The sequence below is a fragment of the Dipodomys merriami genome, unplaced genomic scaffold (assembly GCF_024711535.1).
Source record: "Dipodomys merriami isolate MVZ:Mamm:240054 unplaced genomic scaffold, mDipMer1.0.p SCAF_22, whole genome shotgun sequence".
Lineage (NCBI taxonomy): Eukaryota > Metazoa > Chordata > Mammalia > Rodentia > Heteromyidae > Dipodomys > Dipodomys merriami.
In genome coordinates, this window is record NW_027203604.1 from 7,515,109 (window position 1) to 7,540,104 (window position 24,996).

Consider the following 24,996-nt stretch of genomic DNA (forward strand, 5'->3'; position numbering starts at 1 on the left):
TTTTGAGTTGCTAGAGATACAGGTGTGAGCCACTGGCACCTAGCTTCCAGACATTCATTTCTTACATGCAACAGTGTTATCAGTGAGCAAGTCCTGTGATTACAGGGCAAATACTTTGATTAGTTTTCATGCTTATTTTATGTTTCATAGTGTAGCCCACAAATTCGTAGCAGAGTAAGCATCTGATATAGGTTGTCATGTTGGTGTGTTGGTGCATTGGTGCTGGGATTCGGTCATTGTTGTCTGTCCTGGTGAGCCAGGAGCAACACTGTACAGAGATATGGGCATTTGAATTTTCCGGTTTAACTTCCAGTCAAATGTTTTATTATAAGATGCTTCCCACACGGTATCATTGACACAGGGTTTGAATAAGGCTCAGGAGCACATGCCTGTTTTTAGTGTGCTGGGATGAGAGAAGACATTTATGGAACAATATTGGGACTCAAATGGAAACTCCTCTTTGGGACATTGTGTAATAACAATAATAATTATAGCAGATGTTTGAGGCACTATCGGTCAGTTTCAATCAAAGCAGATGGTGCCCTTCTTAATTTGTGCTACTAGCATATTGTAGGACTTTTCTGTCACGATTAATAGCCTAATGATCTTTGCTTTTCTTCTTTGTATCCTTTCTTTCTATTCCCAAGGTTTGCCTCATTCCGAAATCAGCACATGGAACCAATCCTGCTAGTGCTCACATGGCAGGCATGAAGATTCAGCCTGTGGAGGTGGATAAATATGGGAATATTGATATGGCTCACCTCAGTGCCATGGTACGCAGCCTCCCCAAAACAACAGATGGAGGAGGTGTGGGGTGGGGAGAGGTCTGGGGGAGGGACCTGATGGGTTGGGTCAACAGTATCTTCTCTTGTGTTCTAATGAAAGGACGTCAATTCCTCCATTGAGTGGTTCTGGGGGAAATGGGGTAAAATCAGGAATCCTAACAGTCTCTAAGAAAATTAAAAAATTTAAAGCCATGGTCATAGTTTTGGCCCCCAATAAAGCTGATGATGTCTGCTTGGTCCCCTCCCTTCACCAATTTTAAACTGAAATCCCCACTCTCTAATTCATGCCTTAAAGTCACTGAATGAATTATTCACAGTGGTAGTAAGGGTATGCTTCTTGCAGGACCTGCCTGCCTCTTTCTTCCCAACCTTCTCTCAGTCCCCATCTTCTGCCTTTAATCAAGTTGATAATCCTAATTAGATTCACTGTTTGCATTGGAAATTGAAGAACAAAGGTAGGGGTTTTGTTATTAATGTTTGCTACTAACCCAGCCATACAGAGCTAGATTCCAGGCAGCATTCCACCCTGTTTCCTACAACCAACCCCCACTCCCAACCTCCCAACCTGCAGGAAGACGTTGCTTAGCAACCGTATCTGCTTTCTACCAGTGGACTGGAGGCTGCATCTTAAGAGGGAAGGAAATCAGTGGAATAGCAATGTGATTTTGTCAGGGTTATTAGGCATGGAGACTGGGAACGTCATGTAACTGCCTTCAAAGGAAAGCTGAAAATACACACTGCTCATCTTTCATCTACCCCCTAGTCTTTCCATCACCAGACAAACTTTTTTTTCCCAACAAATATTCTGGTCTGGTAGTTGTAATTATTAAATCTCTGATGTAGAATATGACTTATTTTCCTCCCATTTCCACATGTGACTGATCTGATTTGCTAACTAGAAAAGAATCTTTAAAAGCAGCAGCAACAACTAAAACCCAAGAAGTAAATAAATCTTTTATATACACTCACCTTCCTTAACAGAAAAATAAAGGAGATTTTTTTTGTTGGTTTTTTTTTTTTTGTTTGTTTTTTTTTGTTTTTGGTCGGTCCTGGGGCCTGAACTCTTGGCCTGGGTGCTGTCCCTCAGCTCTTCAGCTCAAGGCTAGTGCTCTACCACTTGAGCCACAGTGCCACTTCCAGCTTTTTCTGCTTATGTGGTGCTGAGGAATCGAACCCAGGGCCTCATGCATGCAAGGCAAGCACTCTACCACTGAGCCACCTTCCCAGCCCCTGTTGTTGTTTTTTTTTTTTTTTTTTTTTTTTTTTTTTTTTTTTTTTTTGTCGGTCGTGGGGCTTGAACTCTGGGCCTGGGCGCTGTCCTTCAGCTCAAGGCGAGCGCTCTACCACTTGAGCTACAGCGCCACTTCCGGTTTTCTGGTGGTTTATTGGAGATAGGAGTCTCACGGTCTCTCCTGCCCGGGCTGGCTTTGAACCGTGATCCTCAGATCTCAGCCTCCTGAGTAGCTAGGATTACAGGCGAGAGCCACCAGCGCCCGGCCTGTTTGTTTTTTTATCAGAATAGTAATCCTTCCTTCCTTCCTTCCCTCCTTCCTCTTTCTTTTTTTCTTGGCAATGAGTATATTTAATAAGTCCAGATTCCTGCTTTCTGTAACATTTCTTTTTTTTTTTTTTGGTCCAGTTGTGGGGCCTGAACTCTGGGCCTGGGCGCTGTCCTTCAGCTTTTCAGCTCAAGGCTAGCACTCTACCACTTGAGCCACAGAGCCACTTCTGGCTTTTTTTTTTACTTTTTGCTTATGTGGTACTGAGGAATCGAACCCAGGGCCTCATGCATGCAAGGCAAGCGCTCTACCACTGAGCCACCTTCCCAGCCCCACTGTAACATTTCTTATAGGAATTTCAATTTCTACAGAAATAAAGGAGAAGGGGTTAAGAATGGATGTGACAAAATGAGTAGAGATTAACTGGGAGAATACTCATGTCTAGAACTAAAAATGCCAACAGTAATTATTAGGAAAATGTACCAAAGGAAAATCACTTTAGAAAGCTGGCCCCCAGAATATCCCAAAATACTCTAAGGAGTCTTTTTGTTTCTGACCATAGAGTCCAAGCCTTAAAAGATCTGGCTATTTCTTTAGCACAATTTATGAGGGAGAAATGGCTGTGGATCTTTTATTACTATCTTTGTACTTTGAGGCAGTGCCAAGAATGCAAAGGCTAAGACTTCATCTTTCTTAATCCTCTAAAAAGCCAGAGTTTGGCCAAGAAATAAATGTTTCTTCCTTTGTGTCTCCCTCCCCCCACAGGTGGATAAACACAAGGAGAACCTGGCAGCCATCATGATCACATACCCATCCACTAATGGAGTGTTTGAAGAGAACATCGGAGATGTGTGCTCCCTTATCCACCAACATGGAGGACAGGTTTACCTTGATGGGGCAAATATGAATGCTCAGGTGTGGATCTTGAGAGGAGCTCCTTTGATTCCACTGAGAAAAGTAGACACTTAAAAATATAAAAGTCAGGGGCTGGGAAGCTGGCTCAGGGATAGAGTGCTTGCCTTTCATGCATGAGGCCCTGGGTTCAATTCCTCAGCACCACATAAGCAAAAAGAAAAAAAGCCAGAGTGGTGCTGTGGCTCAAGTGGTAGAGCGCTAGCCTTGAGCTGAAGAGCTGAGGGAGAGTGCCCAGGCCCAGAGTTCAGACCCTCAGACCCCCATGACCGACCCCCCCCCCCCCCCCCACACACACATATACATATACATATGGCACTAAATTCAGTCCCTAGTATCACAAACACACAAAACAAAATTCCCCTCTGGCTTCTCCAGAGCCCTGTTGAATTATGATGCTGAATTCATAGCTAAGCAGACCTGAGGCTGACTTTTTCTTTTATTTTCCACCCAAGTCTTAGGGATCAAACCCAGGGATTTTACACATGCTGCTCAAATGCTCTACCATTGGGCATTGCATGTCCACTCCAATGTGGACTTTCTTTCTTTCTTTCTTTCTTTCTTTCTTTCTTTCTTTCTTTCTTTCTTTCTTTGTCTCTCTCTCTTTCTCTCTCTTTCTCTTTTTCTTTCTTTCTTTTTTTTTTTTTTCTTTCTTTCTTTCTTTTTGGTCCAGTCGTGGGGCCTGAACTCTGGGCCTGGGCTCTGTCCCTCAGCTCTTCAGCTCAAGGCTAGCGCTCTACCACTTGAGCCACAGCACCACTTCCGGCTTTTTTTTCCTTTTTGCTTATGTGGTGCTGAGGAATCAAACCCAGGGCCTCAGACATGCAAGGCAAGTGCTCTAGACCACTGTGCCACCTTCCCAGCCCCATTTTCTTTCTTTCTTTCTGTCTTTCTTTCTTTTTTTCTTTCTTTCTTTCTTTCTTTCTTTCTTTCTTTCTTTCTTTCTTTCTTTCTTTCTCTCTCTCTCTCTTTCTTTCGTTCTTTCTTTCTTTCTTTTCTTTTTGGTCTGTTGTGGGGCTTGAACTCTGGGCTGGGTGCTGTCCCTTAGCTCTTCAGTACAAGGCTAGCACTCTACCACTTGAGCCACAGTGCTACTTTGGAGATAAGAGGCTCACAGAACCGGACGCTGATGGCTCTTGCCTGTAATCCTAGCTACTCAGGAAGCTGAGATCTGAGGATTATGGTTCAAAGTCAGCCTAGGCAGGAAATTCTGAGAAACTCTTATCTGCAATAAACCACCAGAAAAACCAGAAGTGGTGCTGTGGCTTAAGTAGTAGAGCTCTAGCCTGAGCTACAGAGCTGAGGGACACTACCCAGGCCCAGAGTTTAAGCCCATGGCTGACCAAAACAAACAACAAACAAACAAAACCCCCCCCAAGAGTCTCACAGAGTTTCCTGCCTGGGCTGACTTTGAACCACAATTCTCAGATCTCAGCCTTCTGAGTAGCGAGGATTACAGGCAAGAGCCACCAGCACCTGGCTGAACATTGACTTTCTTATTGCTAAGTTCTGCACTGGAATATGTATCTTAGAGGAGGTGATAGGTACTGCTTGGAAGGAGGTATAAAGGTTGAAAGGAAGCAAGGGTGAGTTAGATAGTCAGGAGGTGCCATCTCTGGGGCTACAACCAATCAAAAAAGTTCTCCTGATCCCCTGTCTGATGGAGTTTAGACTCAAGTTTTGGCTGCAGTGGATCTCTCCTGACCTTGGATAATCTACTTCACTAGCTTCAGCTCCCTCTGCTTTAAAACAGCCCCACGGGGTCTACTCTTCATTACTTGGGCAGGAGGAGTGGTACTGAGGGTCTGTGTAATATGAACCTCCTGGGAAATGCTGGGAGCCATTGGAAGAAAGGAGTCTTGCCAGGCAATGCTGGCTCATCCCTGTAATGCTAGCTACTCAGAAGGCTAAGATCTGAGGATTGTGGTTCAAAGCCAACCCAGGCAGAAAAGTCCCTGTGAAACTCTTATCTCAATTAACCACTCAAAAACCAGAAGTAGCACTGTGGCTCAAAGTGGCAGAGCACTAGCCTTGAGCAAAAGAGCTCCGTGACAGCTCCTCGGCCCTGAATTTGAGCCACTCAAACAACTATCAAAAAAAGAAAGGTAGCTTCCTGTGCTTGAGAATTGTCTCAGCTTCTTGGTGGCTTCTTTCTGTCTCAGTTTTTGGTGGCATCGGGTTTAAACTCAGGGCTTCATTCTTGTTAACTCTTATGCTTGATCCATGTCACAGTCCTATTCTTGATTTTTTTTTGGGGGGGGGGGGCGGTCCGGTCGTGGGGCCTGAACTCTGGGCCTGGGCGCTGTCCCTCAGCTCTTCAGCTCAAGGCTAGCGCTCTACCACTTGAGCCACAGCACCACTTCCGGCTTTTTTTCTTTTTGCTTATATGGTGCTGAGGAATTGAACCCAGGGCCTCATGCATGCAAGGCAAGCCTCTACCACTGAGCCACCTTCCCAGCCCCAGTCTTGCATTTTTTCATTCAGGCCAGTGTCAGACCTCAAATTTCCTACCTGTGGCCTCTTGCTTAGATGGGAATCACAGAACTTTGTCATACCTGGGTGCACAGGGGATTTTTTTATTTTTTGGTCTATTCTGGCCACCATACTTGGCTTTCTTTTCCTTTTCTTTCCCCCTCTTTTTATGCTCTTTCCTTCTCTTCTTCCCTCTTTCCCTCCCTTTCCCCTCCCATGTTTCCTCCCTCCTGCCTATCCTCTCTCCCTCCTTCTCTTCTTTTTCTTTCCTCCCTTCTTCCTTTTTTTCCACTTCTTTTTTTCTTCCATTCTTTTTTCCTTGTTTTTGTCTTGTTCCTTTCATGACTGTAGTCCAGGATTTGTCTTCAATAGCATAAAGCAAAATTATCTTGGTCCCTAATGAAAATTAGTCTTAAATGTCAAAGCAGCAAATACACCAGTTTGGTGTTCATGACTGTTATCTGGATCATCTCAGGAAATCCAGCAGCCTCACTTTCTCCCACTCAATTAGTCATCCTCTGGACTCTTCTATTAAGGTGCCCAAGGGCCCATTCTGGAGGCTGGGAAGGTGGCTCAGTGGTAGAGCACTTGCCTTGCATGCATGAGGCCCTGGGTTTGATTCCTTAGCACTACATAAGCAGAAAAAGCCTGAAGTGGCGCTGTGGCTCAAGTGGTAGAGCGCTAGCCTTCAGCTAAAGAGCTCAGGGACAGCGCCCAGGCCCAGAGTTCAGGCCCCATGACTGGACCCCCGCCCCCCCCAAAACAAACAAACAAACATCCAAGGGCCCATTCTGTGATGTACACAGTACCCAGAGCTAGTGTGCAGGGAAAGAAAGGCAAAGCTGCCTGTTTCAATAGGAATGTGGCTCTGCCTTTTCATGATTACTGATGCTTCATCTTCACCTTCTTGGGTGGCTAATTAGGAATAGCTATATTCAAACCTGTATTTTAAAAACTGAATTGTGTTAAAACGGTCAGTTGAGGTTTGTATAGAAACCCACTCACTGTGCCTATGGGATCCCAGGTTTTGCTGTAGAATTGAGCTGTAATGGAGAGTGTATCCCTCCCTGCCTTCCTCTAGGAGGAGCAGCAGCAACAGTAGCCATCCACAGGGTCCTGCCTAGCTCCTAATGCTTATTATCTTTTTGGTCTTTCCCTTTGGGCAGGTGGGAATCTGTCGTCCTGGAGACTTTGGGTCTGATGTCTCGCACTTAAATCTTCACAAGACCTTCTGTATCCCCCACGGAGGAGGTGGTCCTGGCATGGGTCCCATTGGAGTGTGAGTTCTGGGCTGTCGGTTTCAGAGTGTCTTTGGAGACAGAGTAGGCCCAAACTCAGTCTTCTAGCAAGTTGCTCAAGTGCCAAGGATATAGTTCCTCACCCAGCACTTACAGAGGACTTGAGGATTAGGGATCCGACTGCAATATTGGTGCTGGGAAGTATATTTCAGACTTGAATCTAGATGTTGAAGCTTCTGTTTCTCTCTTTAAAAAATCAGCTAATAGTTCCATTGAGAATCAATTGGATTAAAGGCCGCCTGGGCAGGAAAATCCATAAGACTCCTATCTCTAGTTAACAACTAGAAAAGGCTGGAACTGGAGCTGTGGCACAAGTGATAAGAGTGCTAGCCTTGAACACAAAAAACCCAGGGCAAGTGCCCAGGTCTTGAGCTCAAGCCCCAGAACTGGCACCAAAAACAAAACAAAACCAAAAACTCAGAAAGAAATAGGGCTTCCTGAGAGGGCCTAGAATTTGTGTTTGCTACGACTGTGTGTTGGTACATTTCCTGAATATATTCCAGGAAGAAGCATCTTGCTCCCTTTCTGCCCAGCCACCCCATTGTTTCAATGACGTCGGAGGAGACTACGTGGCCTGTTGGGACCATCAGTGCAGCCCCATGGGGCTCCAGTTCCATCTTGCCCATTTCATGGGCCTACATTAAGGTGAGCCCTGAGAACCTGTTTGGCTTGATATGGGTTAAAAAAAATGATAGAATCCATGATTTGAGATTGCTGATGACAGATGGAAAAAAATCTTCTACAGAGATAGCTAAAATCCATTTCATCTCTTATTTGTTGTGCTGTTTCCACTGGGGTCTCATACTGGGTTTAGCGTCAGAGAAACTGGTGCACCACAGCCATTTTCTAGACACACGTAAGTCCCATGAGTCATGTGGATGTTCTGGACACAACATTTGGTTTCCTGAAGGATTTAGTCCCTTGCAGTGAAAAGTAGTGCACATACTCATTATGGCACTTCATTGAGATCCTGGTAGAAATTTTAGGACTATATTCTTGGCAGTCTGGAGGATAATACAAAAATTGCTTCAAAAGCTCTTTGGCTTGGCCAGGCACTGGTGGCTCACATCTGTAATCCTATCTACTCAAGAAGCTGAGTTCTGAGGATCGTGGTTCAAAGTCAGCCTGGACAGAAAAGTCCTTGAGACTTTTATCTCCAACTCTACCATTTGAGCCATAGCTCTATTTCCAGGTTTTTGGTGGGTAATTGGATATAAGAGTCTCAGGAACTCCTGGGGCTTCAAAGAAAAATCCCCTGATCTCAGTCTTCTACCTTACATTATAGGTGTGAGCCACTGGGTGCCCGGCTTACCTTTTAACATTTTTAATGGAAAGGTTCTCAACAGCTGGAGCAACTGTTGTGTACTTCAGAGATTGGGACCTGCTGTTTAAAATAATACTCAAGTTGTTTTGCAAATAATAGTAACTAAAACAACAAACAGAATCAAATCGTCATATCCCTTTGATCCCTGGATCCTGAAAATCTGGGTTATTTGTGTGAATGTATTTGGATTGGAGATTATTTCCCACATATAGGAAATAAATACCCTGAGGCTAGTTTGGCCATACGCCTGGAAAATCAGACACAGCTTCAGTTTAAAAATGAAGTAAATAAAGCAGTGTTTAAGCTAGCTCTGCAACCTTGGGGCTTCTCTTATTTCAGATGGTTGTTATTCACCAGAATCTCTTATGAGCCTCTTCTGCCCTTGCCACAATTGATCTTGGACATTCCACTTCTGCTAAGATCCTCTGCCTCTCCCAGTTTCCTAGCCTCTTTGCTGCTGGTTCTCACTGGCATATGCTTGGCCCCATTTCAGAGTTTAAAAAAGTACACCTCAATGTATGTGGAGTTGGGCTTGGATACGATACATGTCAGTATCTCGAGAAAGATTTGGTGACTCTGATATATGGGTTGATGTCCTTCCTAGAAAGGGCACAGTCACCAACTGCCTCACCTGCAGTGACTCCTTGGTGTAGCTCTGTGCCTTTTTTTGCGCCTTGACTTTTTTTTTTTAATTGAGATTAAGTGATTACATAAATTTCACAGCATTGTGGGATAGTGATACTTATTTATAAGTCACAAACAAATTTTAACCTTTACAAGCACCTTGGCTTTTGTTAATTCTATTTGCTTGGAGTACATTCTCCCTTTTTTCTGCCTATCCAAATTCTGCTCTTTTAAATTTTCCAAGTCAAGTTCTAACTTTTACTATAGGAATCCTTTCTTTACTAGCTTGGGAGAGACACATGTCTTCTCCTTACTTTGTACTTGAGTACTACTGTTGTCTTATTTGGTGTTTAACCTAGTTATAAATTTGATATAAGTTGAACTGCAATCGTTTATGAGCTCCTTTGGCAATGAAAATCTACATAATCTTCATTTTAAATTCCTTCCTAGTGATATTTACCCCAGATCATTGCAGGGACCAGAAAAAGATAATATTGAGCCTGGCAGTTAAAATATAAACAACCTCCACTGGTGGACCATAGGAATCAAACCATACAAAATCAATTTGCTGGAGATTCTGACTGAGATCTCCTGGGATTCCTGTCATTGGCCAAGATACCTCAATTTCACAGTAAACAAACAAAAACCTAATAACCGCTCTAATAATAGTAGCCAACTTTCCCCATTATAAGCATTGGTACTATGGTGTGTGTGTGTGTGTGTGTGTGTGTGTGTGTGTGCGTGTGTGCGTGTGTGCGTGTGTATGCGTGCGCGCGCGCATGTGCATGTGCATGTGCCAATTCTAGGGCTTGAACTGAGCTTGGGTGCTGTCCTTGAGCTTTTTTGCTCAAAGCTGGCCCTTTATCACTTGAGACATAGCTCTACTTCCAGCTTTTTAAGAGTTAAACGGAGAAGAGTCTCCTACCTGGACTAACTTAGAACCATGATTCTCAGATCTCAGCCTCCTGAGTACCTAGGATTACAGGAGTGAACCACTGGTGCCCATCTTATGGCTTCTTAAAAATATAAAATTAATGCTTATCAGAGAAAACCTAAAATTATTTCAGGCCTAGACAGACTGACAGGTCTTTCCTAGGGGAATTATCCATTTATCTTTAATCCACAGTTATGGTAGGCTGATGTCCTTTTTGTTTTTGGTGGGATTTAGCTAGTGGTGTGTGGTTGGGCTCACCTGTTCAGTGATTAATGACTCTTTTTTTTTGTTGCAGATGATGGGAGGCAAGGGCCTTAAACAGGCCACGGAAATGGCTATATTAAATGCCAACTACATGGCCAAGCGATTAGAAAAACACTATAGAGTCCTTTTTAGGGGTGCAAGAGGCAAGTATTAATTCATGTTGCTTTTTCCCTTTGTCAAAGTAAGTTTGACCTAGGTGTGGTTTTGTGAAAAGGGAGAGAAACTTCTTCTTTTTTTTCTTTTTTGTCAGTCGTGGGGTTTGAACTCTGGGTTTGGGCATTGTCCCTGAGCTCTTCAGCTGAGGGTGAGTGTTCTACCACTTGAGCCACAGTGCCACTTCTGGTTTTCTGGTGGTTAACTGGACATGAAGAGTCTCACAAATTTCCTGCCCAGGCTGGCTTTGAACCACAATCCTCAGCTCTCAGCCTCCTGAGTAGCTAGGATTACAAGGCGTGAGCCACTAGTGCCCAGCTAGGGAGAGAAACTTCTATTTCTTAACTCACACCAGAGAAAGGTGTAGTGTTCTTGAAAATAACTTCAAGTTAGTCAATAGTGTCACTATACACAAGACTTTCTTAAGCACTTAGTCTACACTGCCCAATTCAACAAGGACCCCACACCACTGAGAGATATACACAGAAAAACCATGACCTATAAAGTGCTACAAAGTTGTCCCAAGAATGCAGAACAATTTAGAAGCAGGGTAGAATGGATAAGCGAGCCTTCTGAAAGCAGTTATTTGAGATGAGTCTGGAAGGAAAATATGCAGGCCAGGTCCTGAGTAGACAGATACAGAGTAAGCCAGAAAAAAAGGGACTTGCTGAATGGCCTGAGTATTGGTGGGTTTAAGTTGGGTAAGAGGAGGAACCAATGAGGGTAAGGGTAGAAAGGTAGCCTGGAACTTAAAGGTGTTGGAAAGCTCTTCAGCTCAAGGCTAGAGCTTTAACTAAACTTGAGCCACAGCTCTACTTCTCCAGTTTTCTGGTGGTTTATTGGAGATAAGAGTCTGACAGATGGGACTGGGAAGGTAGCTCAGTGGTAGAGCGTTTACCTTGCATGCATGAGGTCCTGGGTTCAATTCCTCAGCACCACGTAAGCAAAAAGAAAAAAGCCGGAAATGGCGCTGTGGCTCAAGTGGTAGAGCGCTAGCCTTGAGCTGAAGAGCTGGGGGACATCGCCCAGGCCCAGAGTTCAGGCCCCACGACTGCGCCCCCCCCCCAAAAAAAAAAAAAAAAAGAGTCTGACAGACTTTCCTGCCTGGGCTGGCTTTGAACCTTGCTCCTCAGATCTTAAGTCTCCTGAGTAGCTAGGATGACAGACATGAGCCACTGATGCCTGGCTTTTTGCAGATTTTTGATTAGAGCCACAGAATCCAATGTGCAGTCTCTAGGATTTACTTCTGAGAAATGAGAGCAAAGCACCTGTACAGGCCAGCAGATGCACTGCGACGGGGCTCTCTAGTTCCTCTTCCTGGAAAACCTGCTTTGGTTCTGGCTCTGCCTCAAGCCTCCCTTTCCTGTTGGAGAATGCACCTGCCTCCTCTTAGCTCCCTGCCCAGAACAGTTATTCTCCCCCCAGGGGTGTCTGTCCCTCCATGGCAGACCTCATCCTCCAGAAGGGCAGGTTAGTGTCTGCTTCATTTCCTCAGTGTCCACGCCTGGCCTTCCCCCATGCAGTCAGTAAGTGGTTTTGTATAACAGGAGAACCAGAGGCAGACTGTAAGAGGCATGAGGCTGATGTTAATTTAATTTTATATTATTTAGTTTGTGTATTTATATTTCACCTGGCTTCATTAAGATATGAATGACATGTCTGGTTTTGTGATATGAACCTTTTTTTTTTGTACCAATCCTCAGGCTTGAACTCAGGGGTCTGGGCTCTGACCCTGAGCTTCTTTGACTCAAGGCTAATGCTCTACCACTTGATCCACAGAGCCACTTCTGGTCTTTTCTGAATAGTTTATTGGAGATAAGAGTCTCATGGACTTTCCTGCTTGGGCTGGCTTTGAACCATCATCCTCAGATCAATCTCCTGAGTATCTAGGATTATAGGTGTAAGCCACCAGGACTGGCTGAGTTTTTTATTTTTTGTTTTTTTACTTTTAGGTAGTTATATTAAGAGGTTTCAACTCAAGTCAGATTATGAGTACAGTTCATCTTGATATTAGGCAGTTTAAAGAGAACCTTTATCTTCAACAATGAAGCCTTTGGTTGAAAGTAGTTTGGGCACAATGGTGATATAGAAAATGAGCAGAAATGGAAAGGGGCTTAACAGACAATGTAGGAAGAAAAAGGGGACTTTTATGGTTTGGGGAAGTTTTGTAAGGCTGTCTCAACAGAATGGCATTATGTGTTCTTTTTACATTGACAACAAAGTGAATGGAAGCTCCTGGGAAAGGGGAGGGAATAGAGGTCAGGCAGACCTATGGAACAGAAATAGAGCAGAAATCAGTCACCAGCTGGCCCAGACCTTTGGCAACAGCGCAGCGATACTGTCGAGTTCTTGTTTTTCCAGCCCACACAGAATGTGCATCTACAGCTGTGATCTATAATTTAAAGGCTGGTCTGACCTTATCAGTACAATAAATCCAGAGAGGTGGTTCTAGAGTTTGAAAATAGAGAACTAATCAGGAGCTCTGATTAGGAACATTCCTCAGGGGAAAAAAAGTGGTGGACAATATGTCTCTAAGCAACACAATAAACTATCTGAAGTGGGTATGAAAGAAGCTATTAGAGGTACTAATTAATTCAAATATAGTTCCTGTGCTGTGAAGTCTATCCCATTTGTATAATTACTTTAAAGACTGGCTTAGGGCTGGGAAGGTGGCTCAGTGGTAGAGCACTTGCCTTGCATGCCTGAGGCCCTGGGTTCAATTCCTCAGCACCACATAAACAAAAACAAAAAAAGCTGGAAGTGGCGCTGTGACTCAAGTGGTAGAGGCGCTATCCTTGAGCTGAAGAGTGGAGGGACAGCGCCCAGGCCCAGAGTTCAGGCCCCACGACCGGATCCAAAAAAAAAAAAAAAAAAAGATTGGCTTAAATATTTGCACAGTTTTTCAAATGATGAATATTGCTTAATATAAGAATTTTGTAAAATACAAAAACATGAAGCCATTTGCCTATTGAAAGTACACAATTCAGTAGCTTAATATGACCACAATTTGTGCAGTGTAGTTTAGCTTTTTGTCTGTATTTTGTGCCTGGTCTAGGTCTTGATCTCAGGGCCTGCTTGTGTCCCCTGAGTTTTTTCTCTTAAGGCTAGAGCTCTACCACTTGAACCACAGACCCACTTTTTGGAGATAAAAGTCTCATGAAGTTTCCTGCTCTGGCTGGCTTCAAACTGTGATCTACAGATCTCAGTCTCCTGAGTAGCTAGGATTACAGGCAAGAGCCACCAGCTGAGTCATGATGGTTATAGTGTCTCAGGAGAGAAGAGAGAGGGACAAATATGTGCTTATATTTGCATTGTTGTTTAGGCGCAGATTCTCCATGCCTTAAGGGGATTTGCAGTCCAAAGAGATGGATGAAGTTTCCATTTGTTTTGACATTTTACTTAAGAATTAAATAACAAATAGTTTTTATCCCAAGCAGAAATAAATTGGTGATTACAGACTTCATTACTCAATCCCAAAGTTCATGAAACCAAAAATTGTCTCATGATGGTCTGGTAAACACATTCATTTCACAATTTGAGACAGTATTTTATGTCCTAAAAACCAAGCGCCAGTGTACCTCCTGAGTGCCCAAAATAGAAATGTTCCAGTAAACACATTGTATTCTAAAATGTGTAGGCAATACTAGAAGACATAGTTACCAGCTCTAAATCGGACGTTGGAATTAGGGATGACTATGAGGCAGTCATTTTAATGAACTCCAGTCTTGCTTCTATGAGCCATTTCTATGAGAGATTTGAATACCAGTTAAACCTTCAGGGTTTATGGTTTTTTGAAGTAAGAAGTGACAGGAACAATTGGGATAGAGAGCCAATTATTTATTCTACTAGGTTGAAGAAAGAAAGAAATAACTTCAAGTAAGATCCCCTGCCCCCCATCTCTCCTATTTCTCCATCCCTATCCCTACTGGCTTCACTACCAAGCTGGCCTCAAACTCATAATCCTTCTGGTTTATCCTCCTGACTTGGAATTATAGCTTAGGTTGGTACTTTATTTATTTGTGGGGCCTGGGTTTGAAATCAGGGCATCATGCTTCCCAAACAAGTGCTCCACCATTTGAGCCATTCCCCGAGCCCCAAGGTAATAAACCTTGAAGGAGGATTTTTAATATATTTTTGTGTTAATTCTGAGGCTTGAGCATTGTCCCTGAACTTTTTTTGCTTAAGGCTAACACTCTACCACTTGAATCACAACTCTTTTTGCTAGCTAATTATAAATAAGATTCTCACAGACTTTCCTGTGTGGGCTGACTTTGAACTAAGATCCTCAGATCTCAGCCTCCTGAACAGCTAGAAGTACAGGCATGAGCCCCATAGAGGATTTAAAAAAAAAAATCCACAAAACTAGGGGCTGGGAACGTGGGTTAGTGGTAGAGTGCTTGCCTTGCATGCAGGAAGCCCTGGATTCCATTCCTCAGAATCACATACACAGAGAAAGCTGGAAGTGGTGCTGTGCTGTGGCTCAAGTGATAGAGCACTAGCCTTGAGCAAAAGAAGCTAAGGAACAGTACCCAGGCCCTGAGTTCAAGCCCTAGGACTGGCAAAAATAAATAAACTAAAAGCGGGAAACAAAACTTCACTGATGTCGTATCTTGTGAAGTCAGCTTACTTTGAGATCCGAAGGCAGTTCCTGTCAGCAGGAGTGGCAACTTTGTTAGTACAGCAGCATTGAACCTTTTAGATTCCTATATGCCTACCCAGTTTTACTTTAGACAAATTCCTGTTCCTACAGGGGTTTCCAGGTGGTCTTAGAGGCTGCTGGGCCCTTGTATCCCCCTCTTGCTAGTGACCCTGCTGAGTCCAAGGCTAAGTATCTGACCTGTTGTCAGGAAAACCGGCTGGAGTGTTGACTTGGTGAGTCATGGTCTCTGGAGTACCACTGAAGAGCTAAGGAGCTGATGGCCACTCAGCCTTTCCAAAGTAATTACCAAGTTCCAGCATTCCTAGACAAGCTCTTTGAGGATGTTGAGTGAGTAAGGTCTAGTCTCTGCTCTCAGGGAGGGTTTTCACATCACACATTCCCATGTTGTTTTCATGCCAGTACCTGAGGGGAATTTGGTTCCAACATCACAACCTCCACTTCCCAGTCCTCTTAGACCCGCAATAAACAGCTAAAAATGATTTTCATAACAATGAAAATCTCAACTGCATGCCAGTGGCTCACACCTGTAATCCTAGCTACTCTGGAGGCTGAGATCTGAGGATCATGGTTCAAAGCCTGGCCAGGCAGCAAAGTCCATGAGACTCTTTTTTTTTTTTTTTTTTTTTTGGTCAAGTCGTAGGCTACTTCTGGCTTTTTTTTCCTTTTTGCTTATGTGGGGCTGAGGAATCGAACCCAGGGCCTCATGCATGCAAGACAAGCGCTCTACCACTGAGCCACCTTCCCAGCCCCTCGTGAGACTCTTATCTCCAATAAACCACCAGAAAACCAGAAGTGACGCTGTGGTTCAAAGCGGTAGAGCGCTAGCCTTGAGCTGAAGAGCGCCCAAGCCCAGACAAGCCCTACGACTGGCCAAAAAAAAAAAAAAAAAAAAGTCAAGAAAAGGTAGAAAGAAAGCCAGGAGTGTTGGTGTATACCTCAGGAAGCTGAGGCAGAGAGATCATACATTCAAGACCAAACTGGGTTACATAGCAATACCCTGGAAAAAGAGAGAGACAGTACACAGCGAGAGGGGAAAGAGAGGAGAAACAGTAACTCATCAAGGTAACAGCTCGTGATCTTTTGGTGGAGATAGGATGCACATGTAAACCCAGGCACAAAGGATCTAGCTAGGGGCCATTGGCTCACGCCTGTAATCCTCACTACTCAGGAGGCTGAGATCTGAGGATTGAGGTTGAAAGCCAGCCTGGGCAGGAAAGTGTGTGAGGCTCTTATCTCCAATTAACCACCAGAAAACCAGAACTAGCACTGTGGCTCAAGTGGTAAAATGCTCGCCCTGAGCTGAAGAGCTCAGGGACAGAGCCCAGGCCCAGAGTTCAAGCCCCACAACTGACAAAAGAAAAAGAAAAGAAAATCTCCACTGATCAGTTTGCACAATTTCAGATTGCCCTGTCTCATCATATGTCATAGGAAATTGGTTGATCTTCTCTTAAAAGAAACAAAGATTAGCATCTTGGAATTTGGCTGTGACACCTCCAAGTTTAAATTTCACCCCTTCCAGTGCTTACGTAGAAAGAGAGCTGCTGAAATTGTACTACAGTTTCCATCTGATGCAACAGAGTATGGATTCAGAAAATAACATCTGAGCCTCATGTTTGAAATGGAGCCCTTCCCAAACCACTTGGCTGTGGTGGGGACCTCTGCAGATAAAGTCTTGGTATTAGCAGTGCTGGGTTGGGCTTGGCTGATTGGTGCCTTTCAGCTATTACCAAACCTCTGCTTGGAAGACTCCTCTCTCCCTGCCAAGCAACTCCAGCATCTCCTCCCACGCTGACATCCCATCCACCCCCCATTCTCTGCATGTCCGTCAGAGCCATTGGAGTCTAAAAGGGGGACGTGTAGCTGGGCATTTAGGAGGCCTGAAATGAACAGTAAGGTCTTGAAAAAATTTCATGGTTTCCTTCTGAAACATTCCACTGGTTATTTCTTTCTTCTCCTTTTGAATCACACTTAAAAAAATAATTTCATTGCTGTTATTAAGGAGTTGTACAGAAGGGTTTCAAGTCCATTCAGATAATGAGTACAATTTTTCTTGGACAATGTCACCCCTTCCTTTGCTTTCCCCCTTCTGTCCTTGCCCACAAGTCCCATGGTTCATTTTTTTTACATAGTAAATACCCTGGCTGTATTTGTTCACACTTTTAACTGATTTGTCTCCACCATTGTTAGAAAGCATATTTTTATTTTATTTATTTATTTTTTTTGGCCACTCCTGGAGCTTGAATGCAGGGCCTGGACTCTGTCCCTGAGCTTCTTTTTGCTCAAGGCTATGTTCTGCCACTTGAGCGCTAGTGTTACTTCAAGCCTTTTCTGGGTATGTGGTGCTGAGGAATTGAACCCAGGGCTTCATGCATACTAGGCAAGTGCTCTACCACTCAGCCACATTCCCAGTCCTGAAAGCATATTTTTAAAAAAATATGCAGATCGGATGTATTCTGATTCTCAGATACATTACAAGCAAAGGCAATGTATCCCAGTTTATTCATTATACAGAAAGCAAGTGGTTCACACACACTCCTCTTCAACTCTGAGGCTATTAGTGGAGCTGAGTATTGAGCTGTTCATTGTTGTGATTGGAGCTATTCTTCCCAAGCTTGAGAACTCAGGTCTGCTCTGCTAGTCTGTCAGTGGATTGATTCACTGTTGGGTGAGAGTTAGGAAAGCAGGTTAAAAAGGATACGTTCACGTCTCTTGGGTAGAAACTTTCCTCAAAGGAAACATCAGTTGGTGGACCACAAAATCTGGGAAGGAATGTTGTTTTGTTGTCTAAATGCTGACTTACTGCTTTATCCTCATCAGTTAGTAGCTCATGCTGAGGAGGTTGCTTCCTGGGCCTAGAGAAACTAGAACAAAGTGAGCTGTCCCACACTACCATGAACTCCTCACCACTCCTGGTGTCTTGTTTGATAGTATCTTTTTTTTGGTACTGGTCCTGGCACTTGAACTCAGGGCTTGTGCACTGAGATTTTTTTTTCACTCAAGAATAGTACTCTACCACTTTTCAGCTTTTCAATGATTAATTGGCCATAAGAATCTCATGAGGTTTTCTGCATGGGTTGGCTCAGCTCTTAGCTTCCAGAGTAACTAAGATTACAGGTGTGAATCGCTCACTGGTGCCCAGCGTGACAATGCTGCCTATTTTTAATTCTCAGTCTGCAGCTTGAAATCAAAACTTCACAAGCTGCTTTGAAGAAATCATATAAAATTCCATACCTGTTCTATTTTTTAAAAATATTTTCATATATTCAGAAGAAACAGTTATTTGACATTGAGGATAAAGTCGCTGCAGGGTATCAACTGATCTTTATTTCTAGAAATAAAGGACCAGGAATGTGAAGACATGCGTATTGTTCCAAGTAGTTTTAAGGTTCTCAGAGTAGAAATAATCTCATCTCCAGACATCTCTGGTGGAATGTTTCAGTAATGCTTTCCATCTTCCATTAAGTCATTGCCAATCAGACATACAATGTACTAAGATTACATGAAATCTTTATTCTTAATATAAGAGAAACTTACCGAATGTTCTTAGTCTCTTGATCCTCACAGATATTCATAAAGAGCTGAATCATTTACTTGGGTAAAACAGCAAGCCGATACTAATCTTGAGCTAAACCCATTTTCCTGGACAGGTTATGTGGCTCATGAGTTTATTTTGGACATAAGGCCCTTCAAAAAGTCTGCAAATATTGAGGCAGTGGATGTAGCCAAGAGACTCCAGGATTACGGTAAGTGGCCGAGACATTCATGCAGCTGGCCTTGTTGGCTTTGAATTACTTCCTCAAAGCACAAACAGAACGTATAGGCATCACAGTAAATTGATCCGTGGAATCAATGGGGAGCCTAGACTTTAGCAACCTTTAAAATAATAATGAAAAACCTTCCACTCTGATACTGGCTCTGCCCTTCTAAAGATATTAAAAAATAGATTGCATCCCTCACAGCCCGGAAAACCTATCTTTAATTGTTTAATTCCAAGCAAATAATTGCTGTTCGTTGCTAGTGTTTCTGATAAATTCTTACTCCTATCCTGCATCCCATAAACAGAGCCCATGAAAATATAAGTTGGTAGAATAGGGAATGAGGTAGAACAAATAATCTGTGGAAGTGTAGACACAAAAGGGCACTGCAGTTCTAGAACCACTCTGGCCATGGAATAGCTGTTTCAGAGATGGAAGAAAATAGATGCGTATTGGTTCTACAAAGAAAATGCACCTTTGGGTGTGGGGGGGAAATGCAGGCAGGGGCGGGGCAGGGAGGCAGAGATGGGAAGGGATGGGAAGGGGAAATGAAGGAGGAGGCAACAATACTTGATAAGAAATGTACTCATTACCTTGCCCATTTAATTGTAACCCCTCTGTACAGTATTTTCACAATAAAAAAATGAATGAAACTTTGAACTAAATTTGTCAATAAATGAAGGAATTTATTGAATAAGTAATTCTTACTTAAAAAAAAAAAAAAGAAAATGCACCTTTCACTAGGTGCCAGTGGCTCACGCCTGTCATCCTAGCTACTCAGGAGGCTGAGATCTGAGGATCACGGTTCAAAGTCAGCCTGGCCAGGAAAGACCTTGAAACTCTTATCTCCAATTAACCACTAGAAAAATGGAAGTGACACTGTAGCCCCAAATGGTAGAGCACTAACCTTGAGCACAGAAGCTCAGGCCCTGAATTCAAGCCCTATGATCAACAAACCAAAAAAGAAAAAGTACCTTTCTTTGACAGATGTGGGAGCCTTATTGGTATATTATGTGTTATTTAACACAGCCCTCATTCCTTCATTAACGTAACATTAGTATTATGAATAATAATATCAAAGATCTTTTAACTCTCAAAAATATGAAGGTGGAGAGAACTTTGCCTTCTCTGTGTTAATGCTATTTCTATTTGAATCTTAATGACTTGTTTTAAGGAGTGTGAATTTTAAAAATTTAATAGTTTTACTACTGCATCATAATGTAAATCCCATGTGTGTGATTCACTCTTCTCTTCACTGATTTTTTTTGCCAGTACTTGGGCTTGAACTCAGGGCCTGGGCACTGTCACTAGCTTTTTTGTGCTCAAGGTTAGCCATCTATACCACTTGAGTCACAGGGCCACAGGCCATTTTCCTGCTTTTTCTGAATAGTTTATGGAGATAAGCATCTTGTGGACTTTCTGCCTGGGCTGGCTTTGAACCACGATCATCAGACCTCAACCTCCTGAGTAGCTAAGATTACAGGCCTGAACCACTGGCTCTTATTATGCAGTTATACTAATATTAAACATGAAAGTATTTTTCTCTCTCTCTCTTTGTGTCTATCCTGGGGCTTGAACTCAGGGCCTAGGCACTATCCTTGGACTTTTGTGGTTAAGGCTGGTGCTTTACCACTTGAGCCACAGCTCCACTTCTGGCTTTTCTGGTCAAACATTGGCAATAAGAGTCTCAGATTTTCCTGCCCTGGCTGGTTTCAAATCATGATTCTCAGCCTTTGGTAGGGAGGATTTCAGGTGTCAGCCACTGGCTCCCAGCTGAGAAAGCATTTCTTGATGGAACTAGCAACTAGCTCCTCATAATCTCTTTTTGGCAGCTCTGTAACTTGGCAGCAGAAATCCCTCTTTCTCTCCCTCCTTCCCTTCTTAGCACTATTATGATATTTGATAGGATTTCTAAAGCCAGAATTATCCTGACGTGTGAAACATAGTAGGCACAAAAAAAAGGAGGGGGTAATATTGGGTGGTATAGTTTGCTTTTTTATTTTAACTTAATTATTAATGAATATTTATCTAAATAAAAGAAAATGAATGTAACTGGCACCAGTGGCTCATGCCTGTAATCCTCCTAACTACTCAGGAGGCTGAGATCTGAGGATCGAGGTCTAAAGCCAGCTGGGGCAGAAAACTCTGTGAGACTCTTATCTCCAATAAACCACCAGAAAACTGGAAGTGGTGCTATGGCTCAAGTGGTAAAGCACTTTCCTTGAGCTGAGGAGCTCAGGATCAGTGCTCAGACCCAGAATTCAAGCCCACGACCCCCCAAAAATAAATGAATGCATAAATAAATAAATAAAATAATGTATGTTCTTTTCAGTGGTTGTATATTTATTGAAGAGGTGTTCTGTAAAATTTGCTAAGCTGGGCTAGGAAGGTGGCTCAGTGGTACAGTGCTTGCCTTCATGCCAGAGGCCCTGGGTTCAATTCCTCAGCACCACATAAGCAAAAAGAAAAAAGCCAGAAGTGGAGCTGTGGCTCAAGTGGTAGAGTGCTAGCCTGGAGCTGAAGAGCTGAGGGACAGCGCCCAGGCCCAGAGTTCAGGCTCCACGGCTGGACAAAAAAAGAAAAAAAAATTGCTAAGCTAATTCCCCATTGTGGGATATTGTTTGTTTCTGTTTTTCTTCTATAAGCAGCGCAGACATGAATCTCCATGTGTATGCATGCAAATGTATTTCTTTCAGTAGTTGTGAGAGAGAGAGAGGCTTTTCCAATCTGGGAGAGGCCAGAGTGAGTGAGGCAAGTTGTTCTGTCTCCTTTTGCAGGATTTCATGCTCCCACAATGTCCTGGCCTGTGGCGGGGACTCTTATGATTGAGCCCACTGAGTCAGAGGACAAGGCAGAGCTGGACAGATTCTGTGATGCCATGATCAACATTCGGCAGGAAATTGCTGACATCGAGGAGGGCCGCATTGACCCCAGGGTCAATCCACTGAAGGTGTGTATGTGCTGGCAGTTGATTCAAAACCTCCCTGAGTAGAAAATGGCACCTGGACAGTGTGCTACCACTTCTGGACTCTCATTGATAGCAATATTCTTTCCTAAAATGAGATGAAAAGTCTCAGTCTTTAATTATAAGCCATCTTGAACACTGACAGTGTTTGTTCAGGTATATAGGGGTGTTATATATCTTACATGCACCCAGTTGATTACCACAGGAGGGGAGGGACTCTGTTCAGGGTAGAATTCTTGTCATTTTTGTGTCTCTTTGAACTGTCATAGTATTGGAACAAAATAGAATTTATACATTTGGCTCACAAACTGTATAAACACAAGTTCTTAGGGCAGGTACCTGAGAACAACTGAACTGGTATTTCATTGAACCTGGATGTTTTGTAATGTGTATAACCCCAGTTACAGAAAGGTTTGTGCTGTACCTGCACTAATGCATGTTAATTTGGTAACTGGTCAGAGTGCCTAAACGAATGAGCTGGAGGGTCACGAATGGAGAATATGTTGCGGGCCCACAACCACCTCACTGAAGGTGGGCTGCAGGGGCAATGGCTTGCAGAAGGCAGGCACCTTGCTAGATATGTTTTCGGGAGAGTGGAGTAGTATATAAATATATGCTTGCTTTTTTTTTTTTTTTTTTCTACTCCTGGGGCTTGAACTCTGGGTCTGGGCACTGTCTCTGAGCTCCTTTTTGCTCAAATCTAGTGCTCTACCACTTGAGCCATAGCTCTACTTCTGATTTTTTTGGGGTATGTGATTTATTGGAGATAAATCACTTCTGGCCTTTTGGTGATTTACTGGAGTCTCATAGACTTTCCTGCCTGAACTATCTGCAAACCACGAATGATCCTCACATAGCACCCCTCCTGAGTAGCTAGGATTATAGGCATGCACCACCAGCACCCAGCAGTATGTGTATTTTTATTGTCACATATATTTCTTTTCATCCTAGATATTGCTGAGTCTTAAAATATGGCAATCTCGAAGAACATGATACTTATAGATAAATAGGTTTCAAAGTATGCTGAACTAACATATGCTGTTTACTTACATGTACATAGAATAAAACATAAGAAGAGCAAGTTCCAATAAAGTTTGTCACTGAGGAGAAAGGAAAGCAGGCAATGAATTGTAGAAGAGGGCATGTGTAGTCAGCTTGCAGTGTCTAATATTTATCATTGTATTTATTTGTTACTTTACTATTTTGATATATTTTCTATTTTAAAAGGTAAACCAAATATAAAATGCTCTATTGGCTTTGCTGCTAAGTGGTGGATTTATCCAGTGTATCATTACTCTGCTTTTTCACTGTTTGAAGAAGTTTACCATGAAAAGATTTCCTTTACCTCCTTCCCCCAAATTTAAGCTTCTGGTGGAAGCTCAGTGGTTGAGGTAGGTGGGGGAGGGGACAGCACATTGGTCTGACCCCTTGCCGCCTGTATTTCTGTCTCAGATGTCTCCACACTCCTTGACCTGCGTCACATCCTCCCACTGGGACCGGCCATATTCCAGAGAGGTGGCAGCATTCCCACTTGTAAGTTCACTGAGGCTGAAAGAGTCCATTGTCATGATGGTCCCTTGCATAGGCACCTGCTCGCCCTAGAGGTTCCCCCTGTTACAGTCTCATAATAGAAACCGTACATAGGCCATCTTGAGAAATGTAAATCATGATCAATAGAGCAAAGCATTGGGGACTGGTGACTCATGCCTCAGGAGGCTGAGATCTGAGGGGCATGAGACCTTGAGACTCTTTATCTCCAGTTAACTATCAGAAAACCAGAAGTGGAGCTATGTCTCAAAGTGGTAGAGCACTAGCCTTAAGCACGAAAGAGCTCAGGGACAGTGCCCAGGCTGAGTTCAGGGTGGGGGCGAGGAGGAGGAAGCAAAGCAATTGGTATTCAGGGGTCAGAGGTCAGTCAGAGCATCAACACTGGGCACAGGGACATGGAGGAGAAAATGAGAATAGGTGTTCCCATCAGTATATTAGAGTGTCATCTACCATATCCAACAGGGAGATGGCCTCAAGGGCCATATGCTTTATGCATTCCAATTCCTAGTGGGAGAAAGTTCTCCCTGAAGTCTGGGTGGCATAGTAATAGTGCTCAAAGGTTGGATTTTCTTTTTTTGACAGTGCAGCTTTTAGTCATTGTTAGACTGATAGTATCTGGGGCTGTGGGACTATCCACTGTAACTAGCCCCCTTGCCCCCAAGAGAAGCACAGAATGTTCTACAACATTTCCATCTTTCGTCCTTTCCAGCCCTTTGTGAAACCAGAGAACAAATTCTGGCCCACCATTGCTCGGATTGATGACATATATGGAGATCAGCACCTGGTTTGTACCTGCCCACCCATGGAAGTTTATGAATCCCCATTTTCTGAACAAAAAAGGGCTTCTTCTTAGACCTCCCTCCCCCTGCCCCTCTCGCTAAGTTCAGAGACTGATTTGATGCCATCCACTGGAACATTTGCTATAAGCAAGAAATACTTGGTCTCCCAAGCCTCAGTAGGGGTTTATATACTGTATATTTTTGTAATCTCTGGTGAGGTAAATGTAAATACAGGTAGCCTTAGTGCGTGGCAGCAGATTGATTGTCTTCCATACTTTGCTTCCACGTGTACCAGGTGATATTCTAGTTGCCTTGATTGGGAACCATTTCATTTTTTTGTGTAGGAAAGTATGGATGTGCTAGCAATTTTAACTTTCAAATGTGAGAAGTTTGCAAATGTTAGCCTTACTAGAGATTCAATAGACATCTTTTTGTTCCAAATAAGTCCATGTGGACTGGGCCATCTGCAGGAATTCCCAGGGCAAATGTTTACATTTTGTACACATTGAGGGAACTCTCATTCCTGACTAATTTGCCTAATCTGTAATAGCATTTTGGAGTGTTTTCCTCTTTCTTTGTGGGTGGTTTTTTTTGTTTGTTTTTTGTTTTTTATCTGCATGTATTAGTATTCTAATAAAAAAAATCAATTTGAAGATTGCTCTCCACTTTTATTATTTTGACTTCTTTCATGGCCCAAATTTGGAAGGAACTAAAGGGCAGCAGGAACCTGTAGCCTGGGCCAGGAGGCAGTGGCCCACACCTGTGATCCTATACTAAGGAGGCTGAGATCTGAGGATCAGTGTTTGAAGCCAGCTTGAGCAGGAAAGTTCATGCGACTCTTATCTCCAATTCACCACCAAAAAGCCAGAAATGGATCAGTGGCCCAAGTGGTAGAGTACCAGCTTTGAGTGAAAAATCTAAGGGGCCCTGCCCAAACAATTCAAGCCCCAGTACCAGTGTGTGCTAGCATGTGCATGTGTGTATGTGCACGCACTAACATATACACATCAAATCCCTTAGTCTA

General features: G+C 43.3%; 1 protein-coding gene across 1 annotated transcript in view; it reads left to right on the forward strand.

The window, feature by feature from the left end:
- The window catches only part of Gldc (glycine decarboxylase), a 94,011-nt gene extending 69,386 nt beyond the window's left edge, over nucleotides 1–24,625 (forward strand). The window contains exons 17-25 of the mRNA XM_070033232.1: nucleotides 648–773; nucleotides 3,050–3,199; nucleotides 6,835–6,947; nucleotides 7,470–7,611; nucleotides 10,144–10,255; nucleotides 18,573–18,668; nucleotides 21,458–21,630; nucleotides 23,098–23,178; nucleotides 23,903–24,625. Coding sequence (XP_069889333.1) covers nucleotides 648–773; nucleotides 3,050–3,199; nucleotides 6,835–6,947; nucleotides 7,470–7,611; nucleotides 10,144–10,255; nucleotides 18,573–18,668; nucleotides 21,458–21,630; nucleotides 23,098–23,178; nucleotides 23,903–24,046 — 1,137 coding nt within the window. The 3' untranslated portion in view covers nucleotides 24,047–24,625. The remainder of the gene's footprint in view (nucleotides 1–647; nucleotides 774–3,049; nucleotides 3,200–6,834; nucleotides 6,948–7,469; nucleotides 7,612–10,143; nucleotides 10,256–18,572; nucleotides 18,669–21,457; nucleotides 21,631–23,097; nucleotides 23,179–23,902) is intronic.
- The last annotated feature ends 371 nt before the right edge of the window (nucleotides 24,626–24,996 follow it).